Source organism: Myripristis murdjan, chromosome 8 (genome assembly GCF_902150065.1).
Source record: "Myripristis murdjan chromosome 8, fMyrMur1.1, whole genome shotgun sequence".
Taxonomy (NCBI): Eukaryota; Metazoa; Chordata; class Actinopteri; order Holocentriformes; family Holocentridae; genus Myripristis; species Myripristis murdjan.
Genome location: NC_043987.1, coordinates 5,667,086 through 5,681,296, shown reverse-complemented (window position 1 = coordinate 5,681,296; position 14,211 = coordinate 5,667,086). Strand labels below are relative to the sequence as shown.

Below are 14,211 nucleotides of genomic sequence, written 5' to 3'. Positions count from 1 at the left end.
GTCCAGCGGCATGACGGGCGTGCGCGGCAGCAAACGGCAGCCGCGGACCGCTCGGGTGCGGCCCGCACGCTCAACTTGCTAACAGCTCATTGGCTCCCGGACAACAACACTCCAACATTAATGAGCTGAGGGGCGTGGCCTCGGCGCTCATTAAAATACAAGTTGCTTGGACACATGCAGGCATCCCCGTGACATGACCTGAGAAGTTGCTCAAAGTAGCTGAAGTGTGCGCACACAGTTTGTGTGTCTTCACTCTGACCCGGAGACATCAGCGGAGCATTTACTTCAGCAGGCTCACTTCAGTCCTTCGCGATGACAACCGCAAGCGAAATCTTCATGGCAGACAAGAGCGACATTCCTGATCTCTTCAAGTCCCTGATTGACTATCCGTTCACCTTCCCTACCTTTGATGACAACGGTAAGAAAGTTATTTTCTAAATCAGCACAGTTATGTATTAATTCACCAGGAAATATCACTGTTAAGGGCCTGCGACTTGAGAAAATGCTGATTTATTTATATGGAATGTGGTACTAGAACTGCAAATAATAATAATAATAATAAGCATGTAGTCCTATTTTACCTTTAAAGGCGTGTTTCATCTAGTCAGATTGCTGTCTCACAATTCCTCTATGGCCACTGAAGTCAGAGTTACAGTTTAGCTGCTATTAATGTCTTGATTGATCACCTTCATTGCAACAAGGTAAACATATGATAAGCCAATATGAGGCTACTTTTACAGTTTGTGTGTGGAAAAGTGTCCTCCCTGCCCCAGCTTCACTCCCATTATTATTCAAAACGTGTGGGCCTACAGGTGTTCAGAGGCCAGAGGCCACATGATGTCAGCAGGCTGAATGTGATGCTGCACACTGCAGCCACAGCAACCTGCCACTGATGCAATAGCACTGAAACAGTCCTCACTCATGATTTCATCACATCATTAGTCTCTTGATCCCGTCCTTTCCTGCATGCATATTTTCTTGCTGGCAGTGCATTTGTTAAGTCTGTTTGTCTGTGACGCGTCAGTTTCCTAACCTGCTCTCCACCAGTGTCCACATGCTTTGTTCACACCAGTTACAGAAACCTGGATGCTTTGTGGTGGAGTGCATTGTTTGTAATAAGTATTGTTGAAGAATATGTTATACTGACCTATGGAAACAGTTGATTTGAAGCTGTGTCTTAATTGTATACAATAGCTATAATATTTACAGACACTGTGAAGACTTGATGTTATGTTACTGCCATATAAAATGCAGAATCTGAATATGGTTCCTGCTGTTGGCCAAACTTTCACAAGTATTAGCTTTTTAATATTAATTTGATTGAAGACATTCACTCACAGATGGTTGAGCTCTTTAGCAGGAGCAGAGGAGGTTCTCTCACACTAGAAGTGTTAGTAAAATGTGCCTAAGTATTTAAATATACTCACTGCTCACTGCATGCTAAATTTATGCATTAACCATTGAGAAGTATTTTAATGTTGTAGGTCTAACTGCTCTGAATATGCAAGTCAAACAGTGCACCAGAGCCTATTATGTTTTGCATGTAAAATCTTATCACACAACATGAGGAGGAAGCAGCTATCAGATAATTGCAGTCTAAAGAATAAAAAGTTTTTTCCTATCAAATATAGTGGAGTAAAATGGAAATATCCAAATGAACTGTTAGCACCTCAAATCCATACTTAAGTAATTGAGTAAATGTAATTTGTTAATTTGAGGACTGCTAAAAAATATCTTAATATTGTAAATGCATTTTGAAAAAATGTGATTCATACATGTAGCACTTCGAGGAAATTCACTTTTTTTTTTTTAGATTTTTAATTTTATTACTGTGGGCTTCCAACATCAGTGGATTTCCTGCAGTGCCATAACTCGTGATACCAATTTGGAGATCCTCCAAAAAATCCCACATTTAGCCTACTACTAGGACACTGATGTGAACATTTTTCTCAGTTTGCAGTCATAAATCTGACATAGCATGAACGCAGCAGATCAGAACGCATTTCACTAGAATATTTTAAGCAGGACGAAATGCATGCAACAATGTATTTTCTTTCAATCGACTGACTGGCATCAAACATTCAGTTGTGATTTATGTGACTTATAAAGCATACCAGCAATACCAGCAAGCAGTATCACTGATGGATCACCCTGACTTTATTATATTGTTATTTAGTGACTTGTCAAGGCTCAGTGCTCCTTGGTCTCATTGGCTCAAGCTTAACTGTGTTCACTTTATCAGCGGCGGCACACCACATGCTCACACTGTGGCAGCAGTAGAGCAGCAAGGCGCCTCCTGCTGTGGACTGGACTCCGGATAGATCTACTAACAAAGCTTATTTGTGTTTTGCTCAGATAGTTGGAAGCATCAGACACCAGCCAGCAGTCTGCTGGCAGACAAAACACTCCACTGTGTCCTCCAACAACAGCTGGACCACAAGGCCGCCCCCTCCTGTCTCTGCAGCTTCAGGGCGAGTAAATGCAGAAGTCCCAACTAAAGGAACAGACAGTAGAGGGCACTGACAAGACGTGTGTACTTTAAATAATCAGGGCCAGCGGATGTTTAAATGTTCTTCACTGTGCAAACAGTACAGCCATTCCCCATGCTTTTCCTTGTTTTTTTTCTTCTTCAGGAAACAGGAAATGTGAGTTTGCAGAGCTCTTGCATGGTCTTCTGTCGTCCAACTTGTTATCATGATGAATCTGTTACTTTTTTATTAACGCCGGTGCACGTGAGGTTAACATCAGTGCTCGTAGTGGAAAAAGTTAAGTGCGAACTCCCCTTATTCCCATGTTAGCAAGTGATCAGGAAGTGCACTTGTGCTCCTTCTCAACATTTCCTCCCTCTTTCCCCTGCTTACTGGAGGGGAGTGTTCTCTTGCCCGCTTTGAGACTTCAAGTCCATTTTCTTCTGAAACAATGCATCGATTCCATCATGCAACCCACAGGTCAGGTCTGCTAGTGCTAACAAGCCTTCTGCAGATGTGTGTGTGTGAGGACCACGCACCTGCTACCTCGGCATAATGCCAAATAGCATGACCTTACTTAGCTGAAAAAATCAAGGAAACAGTCCAAAAACAACATATGCTGCAGCTGAGAAAATGTGTTTACCTCTAGCCCGTTCCAACTCCTCTCCTTTTCCTTTTTCTTGTGGTGTGTCTCCACACCAGATGGATATATCCATTTAGACATTTTGCCGTCCAGTTTAAATTATGTTTGACAGACACGTGACAAGACCACTGACATTTTAAGGAGCCCCCTGATTTGCTGACTGCACTTTTTACAAATGTATTAAATTACTGGGAGGGCTTTCATTAAATAATTCCTCTAACCATTTGGCAGCCATATTGGGCTTCTTTTTTTATTGAGTGTTTAATCAATAATTTGATTGGTTGTTGGGGCCTCTGGGAGAGGCAGGGCTCTAGGCACTGTGACTGATCTACCCAGTGGCATAAAGAGTACCAGGAGCTTTTGAGAAGTGTCGGTACTCCACAGTTGTAGTGCTGCTACTGCATACCAGTATTACTGCTACCAGTAGTACTGTGTACCAGCCCACTTCAAGCGCTGGTTAGCACTTTGAAAAATCCAGTTATTGTGCTATTTAGACTGCCAGGCTGACCCATTTATCCCTGTTACAGACAGTAAGTTAATATTGACTCAACCCACATAAGTAGATAAAGTGCCAGTCTCCAGTCTGTCAAGATGCCAATAAATGTTAACTGTCGAATACTACACTCTTCTAGTCCGTTTCTGCAGGCAGGCAGCCTGTACAGCATAAGGCTGCCTGCAGTGCAGCACCCTTTGAGCAATTTGGAATTTAGTGTCTTGCTCAAGGGTACTTTGGCATCATACATGAAACAGTATGCAGCCATCAGCTGCCATCTCCCAGCTGGATTAAACTCCCCTGTCAATGCCAGAAACAACAACCACCGGCTTTCAAGGTATTAGTTAACCTTGCCACTTTACGTCAACCCCCCTCACTAACTGTACCTTAATGACGTGCTAGTGTCCCATGTGAAGCTCCTTTCTATGTTGAAAATGGATTCGATGTTTTCCAGAAAGAAGGTAGACTAGATAATCAGTGAGGAAGTTGCATAGAATTAGTTTATTTCACAAGTGCTCAGACCCTTCAAAAAGGTTGGAGGCACTGAAATTATCATTGGAAATAGCTGCGTCCAATTAGATAAGATGTGTGAGGGTAAACAATAGATCAGTCTGGCCTTCAGAGTCTCCTCATTAGGTTGGATCCCTCTTGCCGCTGCATTCATCCATTTCAGTTTGAGACAGAAACTGTGCAGCAGACAGTCGGGACTTTGTTTACCGTGGTTACTGCGGTCAACTTGTAAAAAAGACAGATTAGTGGTGAAGGTGGAGTGTTGTGTGCGGTTAGAACATTGTGTTCCTCAACTCAACATCTTGCTGAAAAAAAGAACACACACACACACACACACACACACGCACTTACGCGCACTCGCTGTCGCATGCCAGCCAGCAGCCCCAGCGAGCGCGAGCACAGAAACGTGACACTGTTTTGATACAGCGAGCGCACTGAGCGCGTGAATGACCTGGAAAATTACCATTGCATGAAAGTGTGATTATTGAACGTATACAGGCTATGCTTGTGGTGGAGAAATGGTGGTTGAATCATGTGTTTGGACAATAACAGATGCTTATAACATTTGCAAAACAAAGTTCCCGCAGTGGTTTAGTACAATTTAGAGGACTGTTGTACAAACATAAAGCAAAAATGTAAACTATGACATTTTGTGGCGATACCCGAGACGGTAGAAAAATACTACAAAGCATGGTACGGCTGAGTAGGCAAATGCAGACATCAGATGAGTATTATCGGAGTGCCACTGCGCTGTCTCGTGATGGGAGAAAGCACATTGTATTCCGATGTGGTTGGGTTGTGTGCCAGCTGTTCGGTGAGCGCGCGCCCCTCTGATCCGCTCCCACAGCATTGGCTCTCGTGCTGTGGCCACGCCCCTCGACAGCTTGTGCTTTCACGTGAGTGGGTGGGGGCACATGCTTGGCCACGAGTAGAGTGTCTTCTTGCGGAGGGAGACCAAGGGAAGGCCTGTCTGTTCCTTGATGCTTGGGTAAATGCACAAGTAGCATTGCATTTGCTGATTTATCTGAATTAAACGCATGGAGGATTTAGACTTGCAATGTGACCCAGAGGTGCTCATAGTATTTACTGGTTGCAGGACACAGGCAGTGTATTCTCCTTCTCTTAATCCGTTGGTCTATATGAGTGAAGGAAAACTTTCCCAGTCACGGGATATTTATGTGCAGAGATAAATGAGAATGTTCCCTTTATGCGGTTCAAGTTCCGCACGTATAAACTGCACAGCGCTTGCTAATCGTTTATAATATAAAGGATTAATCTCTTTGTGGACAGCTGCGGCCAATAAGCGGTGGGCTGTGGTACTATATAGAAAACAGCACACTGTGTACTTTGTATAGAGCTTCCCTAATACATATTCATATTAGCTTGCACAGGCGACCAATCAGCGTCTACTATTCCTCGACGGGGTGTGGCCTCTTGCTCATGAATATTGAACAAGCGCTCTCGGTGGGTACGGAGGCTGACGGGTCGGTGTTGTGTTGTATTTGCCTCCTTACGCGTTACTATTAACGACCAGGGTCCTGGGAAACAAGAGGCAGTGAAACGGGAGACAGAAGAGCTTTGTGTCGGCTAGTGTTTTGTTCCGCTTCGCTCCAAGGTTGTTGCTCTCGGTGGGAACATCGCCTGGTTGGCAGGAACGATGCCTGGCAAAGCCGCCGCAGCAGCGGCGCTTCAACCGACAACCGTCAAAACGGCTCCGCTGAAAGCCTTCCCTTTTGTTTTAAAGAAGATTATGGACATACCGCCTCCTAATATCCTAGAGGAAGGCGACGACGGTAAGCCGAAATTTTAAGAGAGCCGCTCATAACGTTTCTACCGTGTGAATCGGTAGTTTGTTGACGGTTGGGGAGCTGTATTCGCTAGTTGTCGGTCTGCATCCAGTAGATATGTTATTTGTCCTGTAAAGCAACTTCAAGGTCTGGAAACACAAATCCCGGAGTGATGTTTAAATGAGTTCATTGCTATTAATGTTGGGCTTTCATGCATAGATTCACATAGGAGGAGGGACATGCCATATGTTGTGCTGAGGCAGCTCAGTTTGCTCAGTGAGTGAGGCTGCGTGAGGAAAAGAACAAAAAGTTCTAGCTCCTCTCTGCTTGTCTTGAAGCAGCGCAGTCAAAAGATAGCGATGCTGCAAGGCAGAGCAGCTCGTTACCTTTGCAGTGAGCTAACTGGTGATTTTTTATTTTGATCCTAGTTCGGAGTCCGGTTGTGTTTACAGCCGCTGTGTCTTCGGGCTCATGTGTGGATCGATCCCTCATCCGTGTCAGCTCTTCCCCTCACTGCTTTTTTGTGTATGTTTTCCATAAAATCGCTTTCTTTCTCTCACTTCATTTGTCTTTCTTCTTTAACCTTTCTTAGTCTACCTTTGAACTCAGTGACATGGACTTTGGCCGAAACCCACCTTTGTTTACCCACATTATTTTTAGCTGTCATCACCACACCCCCTCAACATCGCTCTCGTCACCCCTCCCTTCCCATTCATTCACTGACTCTTCCTGTATGTGTGCATGTGTTTGTATATGTGTCTATGTATGGGCACATGCTCACTCTGAACAGATCACTGCACTCAAGGGTAGACAGGAAAACAAATGTCACTCAAAGCAAGCGTCCAAAGAATAACAAGTCTTTTTGTGTTTCTTGCCCACAGAGATAGAGAAGGAGAAACTGTGTTCATCTGAGGATGTGGAGAGCGGTGGAGCCGGGGCGGGTAGTGCTGGCGGAGGGTCTGGAGGTGGTGGCGGGGGTGGAGTATCAGCCTCCCTGACCCCCGCCATCTGGGAGAAGACCATTCCTTATGACGGGGAGACCTTCCACCTGGAGTACATGGACCTGGACGAGTTCCTTCTGGAGAACGGTATCCCTGTGAGCCTGGAGGACGAGGAGCTGCAGAAGACTCTGACCCCGGAGGACGACAAAGGGAAATGCATCCCCAAGGCCTCTGCCACTGCTGCTCCTGCTCCAACTCCTGCTGCTGCCGCCTCTCCTTCAACACCGCCTCCCTCTGAAACTGTCACTGCTACCTCAGTGGTCACCTCCGAGCCAGAGGAAGCGGTGACGGTCACAACCCTACAGCCCGCCAAAATGGAGGATGAGGAGGAAGAGGAAGAAGAGGAGGAAGAAGAGCAGGAGTCTTTGTCCAGCGAAGTGGCACCAGATGTGGAAGCGGAGAAGGGAGCTACAGGTGAGTCACTTAGACTCAAAATTATATGCATTTGCACAATTTTTCATGATTTTTTGTACCAGCAACTGCTGATTATTTCTAAAGGGAGATGATTTTTAAACTGTGACTCTCCTCACTTTTTCCTGTTCCTGGTCTTATTCTTGATATTATAACATTATACCGAAATATTTTTGAAAAGGGTAAAATGTTTTAAATGAAGCTAAAGCCAAAAACTGGACACTGAAGCTTTCCCTTCAAGCTCAGTCACGTTCTGTGGTTGTTTATGCAGCTCTGGAAAAAATAAACCACATGAAGTTGTTTAACATTACATGTTATGGATGTGTTTCAATCTAAAATCCAACTTCTAATTTATAAACTATTGAGCACATATACCATAGAAAAACACAGCTTGTCCCAAAATATGCGGTGGTCTTTTAAGTTGTCACTGTTGTTACCATGTTAACACATATAGACGCAGGCATAACGCTATCTATATGTGGCATTTGTGTTGACACACCAACAATTGACCGACCTTGAAGCACATATTTTAGCTGTTACATGTTGGCACACTGTGCACTGTACATGTACAGTGTACATGTATAGCACACACCACTGTGACCTTGTATCTCCAGTTTTCCATTCTTGTAAGCCACATCTGACAGGTGACATTGCCCCATTTTTAGAGAAAACACCTTTGGACCAAGATAATCTAAGCTGCGATGAAAATGTACTGTTATGCCGGTGTTAATGCGAATGTCAAATTCAAGGGCGCCAGAGAAAATTAATCGTTTTTTCTCTCCGTCTCTCAAAACATCATCGGAAATTTATTGCAGGGCAGTGAAGATATGCAGTGTGGCGTGCTGCCCTTGGCACACGTATGTGCACACACATGCACATCTTTCAGTGCCGTGTGTGCTCCAACACTAAAAATATGACCACAGAGCAACATGTGCAACCCTTCATTTAATCAGAGAGGATGAAACTAAGTATCCCTGGGAGCTGTACTGTCCTCCATTATATTCTCGTCCACTTAAAATAGGGCGAGTTAGCCTCCACTTTCCTCCACTGTGGTGTTAAAAGTCTCCCACAAACTGGATTGTAAGGGGACAATACAGGAAACCCACAGCTGTTTCTCTTACTGTAAAAGTTTGAGAAAGCACACTGAGAAGTTGTTTCTTTCTTTCGTTTTGCTAAACAAGACTGTAAGGCTGTTGGTCGTAACACGCCCTCCCCCATCGACCCAGAGGCCATTGAGGTGGATGTGAATTTCCAGCCAGACCCCACAGACCTGGTCCTGTCCAGCGTGCCCGGAGGAGAGCTGTTCAACCCACGCAAACACAAATTCTCAGACGAGGAGTTGAAGCCGCAGCCTATGATCAAGAAGGCCAAGAAAGTCTTTGTTCCCGATGAACAGAAGGTGGGCCGATTCAGCCACACTTGTTTTGAAATGGCTGATATCATGTGTACAGTCAAACACAGAGGAAATGTATTTGTTTGTTTCAAATTCGCAAATGCTGCCCACCTTTCATCACTGCCAGACAAACTTTTATTAATAATTAATCCAGGTCTGTGTTGTTGACAGATGATCACCATAATGATATATTAGTGGCCGGATAATTATATTGAAAGGTAGTAGTAGACACAGTGAAGTTGTATTAGCATTAACTAAATTCAGTCTTTTGTTAAATTCAAAGACTGTAACCTACACAGTGTGGTATGAGGTTGTTTTTGGACAAAGATGGCAGAATACCATAATGTTTTGTGGACCGAACAGTGACAATTTAGCAGATAGCAGGCCAATGACCAGGTCAGCTCTGGTTCAGATTAAAGCTTTGTACTAGCATTTTCAAGCAGCATGAGGGCTTGCTGGGGATTAGAGATCAAAGATGGGGGGAGGTTTCCACAACACAGATGTTTGTTTGTTTCAAATCCCTTTTGATGTTTATGATGCTCAACCTCTCCTCTCCCTTCCATCTCTCACATTTTCCTCTCCATTTTGTCCGCAATCCCCCAGGATGAGAAATACTGGTCGAGGCGAAAGAAGAACAACATGGCGGCCAAGCGGTCCCGTGATGCACGGCGGCTGAAGGAGAACCAGATCACGGTACGTGCCTCCTTCCTGGAGCGGGAGAATGCAGCACTGCGGCAGCAAGTAGCCGAGCTGCGTAAAGACTGTGGCCGCTGCAAGAACATCCTGGCCCGCTATGAGGCTAAGTACGGCCCACTGTAAAGAACTTTAAAAAAAAAAAAAAATCAACAAAGTATCAATGAGACAAAAGCAGACCTCCTTCCCCCACTGAAAACAACACAGACACAACCACCACGGGAATCTAAAATTGCACTGCTGTCTTAGCTGGCCGCCGGTCACTGCGTCAAGCTCCAGTTGCTCTTCCTAACCTGACATCGGCGTTGTGGATACACACTGGCAGGCAGTGGGGCAGCTACATTGGGAGCAGTGGTCAGAGGAGGGCCTGTGGAGAGCGCCTGGCTCCTACACTCAGAGAGGAAGGGCATAGTTCTGGACACTTCCACGGTCAAACACACAGGGAAAATATACGCCCACTGGTCTGTCTGAAGACGGGTTCACTGAAGTCAGGAAATGCAAAAAGAGCAGGCTGATACAGCAGCATCGCAGGCCTTTAAATTTTCCACAAACGCATTTTAAACACAGCGCAGCAATGAGTTTCTAACCGGACCAAAGCACGAGCAACATCAGCTATAACTCCTGTTTATTGAGAGGTGCACTCCACCTCCCACCCTTCACCTTTCCTTGTGCGTGCTTACTGATTGTGTCAGTCCATTTAAAATACTCTGGCTTAGATTCAGAAGAAGGACAAGTAAGATCTTGATTTATTCATCACAGGGCAGGGAAGGAACAGATGAATACATGAATAAAGGAGCAGGAGACATATTCAAAGTGGTACTTCCAAGGCTGCAAACCTGAAGAGAGGGAAGATAGAGTTCACGTAGAGGAGAGTCAGCTAGCGGAGTGGTTCAGTCACAGCTCCTCCTTCTGTGTTTGCATTTACTTGTAACACACGCGTGCCTCCATGCGCACACGTACGCACACACAGTGTTTAAAGAACGCTTTGTATATATAGTTATCTCCCTGCACCACATAGATAATGTGTGTGTGTATCTGCGTGTTAACCGTTTTTGCACTCTTTCCTTAAAAAGCGACACATAGTGTGTGAAGATAATAGTGGTGGTGGCTGGGTACCTTATTTGTACCGTGGCCACCCTGGGAGACACAGTTGCTAAGAAAAAAAAAGATGCATGATCCACAGTATGAAGCTACTGTGTTTTATTTCCCTTTTTTTTACTAAACTCAGATCAGCCTCTTGAGTCTCACGTAAGATTTATAAAACAAGACTGTTTGGGATTTCCCCAAATGATGCTGATTTTACAAAAGGAGCACGAGTAAAACTGGGTTCTTTCAGCGGGTTCCTGCCTGTTGAAGAAGGCATATGTTTGGTGATTCCCAGGGCCCTCACAGGTGGAGGGGTATGTTACATGTAGGCATGTTTATTTTACTGCACACTGCAAGTAGAGGGCGCTAGAGCCACTGCCTGCCTAGTTATGGTGTAGTGATGGCTGGATTTTTTTTTGCCATAACCCAAAGACGACTGCTCCTAAATCTTGTAAATAAATGACTATGTCATGGTCTTTTACTCCCTAACTGTGAGACAGGGATTCTGTCTGTGTCTTTACTAACCTAATACTACTCCTTATGTTTGCCAAATAGTCACATTATGGTGAGTGCTGTATTTATTCTGATGGTAATAATGCATCTATTGATTGTGATGTACAACAATACGTCAGATTATAATATTTCCTTTGAGGAACAATACTCCTAATGGAACCAATGACTACGCAGGGACTTCAATGGGCAAACTGTGCTTTTGGATGTTTGTTTTGAACACAGCTTTATAAAAATAGAGTTGTATGGGATTATTTTTCTTAATATCTATACCAAGGACAGGGCAAGTTCACATTTACCTCATCCAACACTTCCTTTGTTAAATGGTCCAGCAGTAAGTTAAGGTTTATAATCTTTATGCAGACGTTTCATGGGGCTACCCAGCCAGTATCGGTTGAAACAGAGAGCACATACAATGCAGCTCGGCTCTGTTTGGCAATACCTTGAATCAAAAATGATGAATGGATTTCTTTTGCCAAAACGGTTGGGTCTGCGTCTAAATTAGTAAACACATTACAGACCATTAAGCAATGGGACTCAATATCTCAAGTGTCTTCGGCTGATATGGATTTTTGTGATCAGTCAGCTTGTGTTCATTATCAACATTGTAAACTTTGAAAGAAAAATACATGTGGCAATAATACTCTTAACTCAATGCTCGTTTTATTTCAATGATGATGTTCAATGTAAAGTCGCTATGATGTTCTAAATGGAGAGATGCCCCAAAGTCTTATGTGCTTCCAGTTTAGATCCCTTGTAGTTTGGGATCATAATGCATGAAACCCAGTAAAATTGTGTCTTTTTATTTTTTTTTTCCTAAACATTTTACACCAAGTGTACTTAAGTCTGTAACTTATCACTGAAAATAATTGACATTGTACTAGACATGTTATTGGATGGGTACATCAATAGCCCATTGTGCAGTTCTGTCAAAAAAAAAATAGAAAGAAAAAAAGCAGAACATGTTGACAAGATCCCTCTGACTTCCTGTATTTATGACTTGCATATTAGCGCCACCCATTGTCATGGAGTCAGTGCTTGACCTTGGGGCGAACAGCAGTTGAAAAGGGATCTTTTGATCACTGTGTGGATTAGTTTCTATTTACTTAAGATTGATCTATATCTACATACACTGGACAAGTCGGTGCTTTTGTGCTCTCTCAATATATTCTGTGTTTGTTTCAGTTTCCTAAAGGTCCAGTGTAACAGACATTTCTGAGCAAGGTGTGTTTTTTTTGCATTGACATTCAAACTTGACAGACTACATTATGCTGTTTATACAGAATAGTAGCGGATGTATGAAAACTTTTTACTTTTTAACCACAGTAAAAGTGTTATGCACCAGGCTTACAAAAGGTACTGGCTAAGAGAGCCTGTCAGAGGACAATAAATCAAGAAGATTATTATAACAGCATATGTAGCAATCACCTTTTTTACAAAACAAAATAGATACAATACTCTCGAGAAAATCTTTAAACCTGTCTGTTAAACCCATTTTTAATGTTTTGTTAATTTGTGAGGTTTTAATTTGTTTCTCTTTTGATATATAAAGATGCATTTTGTTGTTGTTTTTTAATGTCGTAGCCATGTATAGGATACGTGCGATGGCAGTACCATGTCCTAACTGTATCGTGTATCATGCATATGAAAATAAAGTGGAATCTAATGAAACGTAAGCTGTTGTTTCGACCTTGCCTGAGTCATCGACCAGCTGCGGTTGATCTGCCCAACACTGATGGGAGGCATATTGTGATGCTGAGAGACAAAGAGATGAAGATAGTGATAGAAAAAAAAAAAAACAAGCCTATGCACGGTATGGTGGATTAAAAAATATGTCCTTCTGCTCATTCACTACGCACATGTACGCACAGTCACCCACATGTATACGCACAATGTGATTTTTTTTTTTTAACTGTAGATGCTCTGCTGTTTTGTCTCCTGCTGTCCCCTCCTTCTCCTCGTCTTCCCGCTCATCAGTATTCCAGAGGAGTAGGAGATGTTGCGTAATGATCACATCCACACACAGGGGAGCAGTGTTGCGTAACAGCAGCAGCCTCAAAGACCAGGGGGGTGGAGGGGTTGAAGATGGAGAGAGAAAAGAAAAGTGGAGGATAGAGCACGGGGGAGGGTGGGGCGATGGGAAAAAGGGAGGACGAGGGACAAGGAGAGGAAGGGATTAGCTGGTTGGACGGATGGAGGGCAGCGAGGAAAGGGAGGGGTGGGAGGGAAGTGCAGGGGGGTGAAGGAGAATGGGAGGAGAGAGAGAGAGAGAGAGAGAAAGGGGGGAGGAGGGGGAAACAAGACGGCAAGGCAACGGGGATGGACGGCCGAGTCCGAGAGGAGAGGGAGGGAAACGGGGATGCAGCGAGAAGGCAGGACGCGTGAGCCGAGGGGAGGTGGAGGGAGGAGGAGGGAGGCTGATGGGATGCAGTGAGTGGGCGATGAAGAGATGGAGGAGAGCAGAGGAGAAGCCAAGGAGGAGTCCGGTCATGCATGTTAATGTCAGCCCACTACATGCTACCATAGAGAGTGTATTCACCTCACATGAGGGAGCCACGGGGTACCTATCTGCTTACATCTGACACAAAGCAGCACAGAGCCCAGAACAGACACCAACGCTAGACATTTTGCAAGATGATGAAATATCAGGTAATATCTGCTGGGATGGGTCCAGCCGAGACGGGTGGTGAGCAATCTGGCTGTTTACCATTCGAGAATATCATCCCTGCTTTGAATTATTGATCAAACTTCACTTGGATTTGTTTACAGCAATAACTGGATACACACACACACACATTCACACACCACCCTGCAGTGTGAATCTCAAGTTTTCGCAGGAATGTAGCAAGCAACTTTTCAGAATTTTTTATGTGCAAAATGTTTTACAGCTGCACTGCATTAACAGAATGTTCTGTGAGGTTTTACTCTGAAATGGTGACTTGATTATCTGTCCATTTAGTTACACTCCCTGATGGCGATTTTCTAACCGTCGTGCCTGCATAACTATGGAGAATGAGGACGAGACAATTATCTTATTTTCCATGCTCATTTTTGCCATTCTGTTTTTATTACAAACTTAAAAAAAGAATCTGATACAATAAGAAACTGCAGTAGTAACTCCCCGTTCCCAAGGGGCAGCACAGAAAACAGGTCATTGCATTTTCATCAGTAGTGAAAGATTCATTATACATCTACAGGGTGTACAGATCAGTTACA

The 14,211-nt window shown here is 44.0% G+C and overlaps 1 protein-coding gene across 3 annotated transcripts; it reads left to right on the top strand.

The window, feature by feature from the left end:
- Window positions 1-194: 194 nt before the first annotated feature.
- On the top strand, window positions 195-12,671 carry tefb (TEF transcription factor, PAR bZIP family member b). Of its 3 annotated transcripts, none has more exons than XM_030058124.1 (4): window positions 195-418; window positions 6,783-7,316; window positions 8,495-8,712; window positions 9,310-12,671. In XM_030058124.1, exons 1-4 carry the CDS (start codon window positions 313-315, stop codon window positions 9,523-9,525), a joined length of 1,074 nt encoding a protein of 357 aa, XP_029913984.1. In that variant the 5' UTR covers window positions 195-312; the 3' UTR covers window positions 9,526-12,671. The 3 variants fall into 3 exon arrangements, with proteins under 3 accessions (XP_029913984.1, XP_029913985.1, XP_029913983.1); XM_030058125.1 differs by lacking the exon at window positions 195-418 and adding an exon at window positions 5,595-5,907 and having other exon boundaries at window positions 8,540-8,712; XM_030058123.1 differs by lacking the exon at window positions 195-418 and adding an exon at window positions 5,596-5,907.
- The last annotated feature ends 1,540 nt before the right edge of the window (window positions 12,672-14,211 follow it).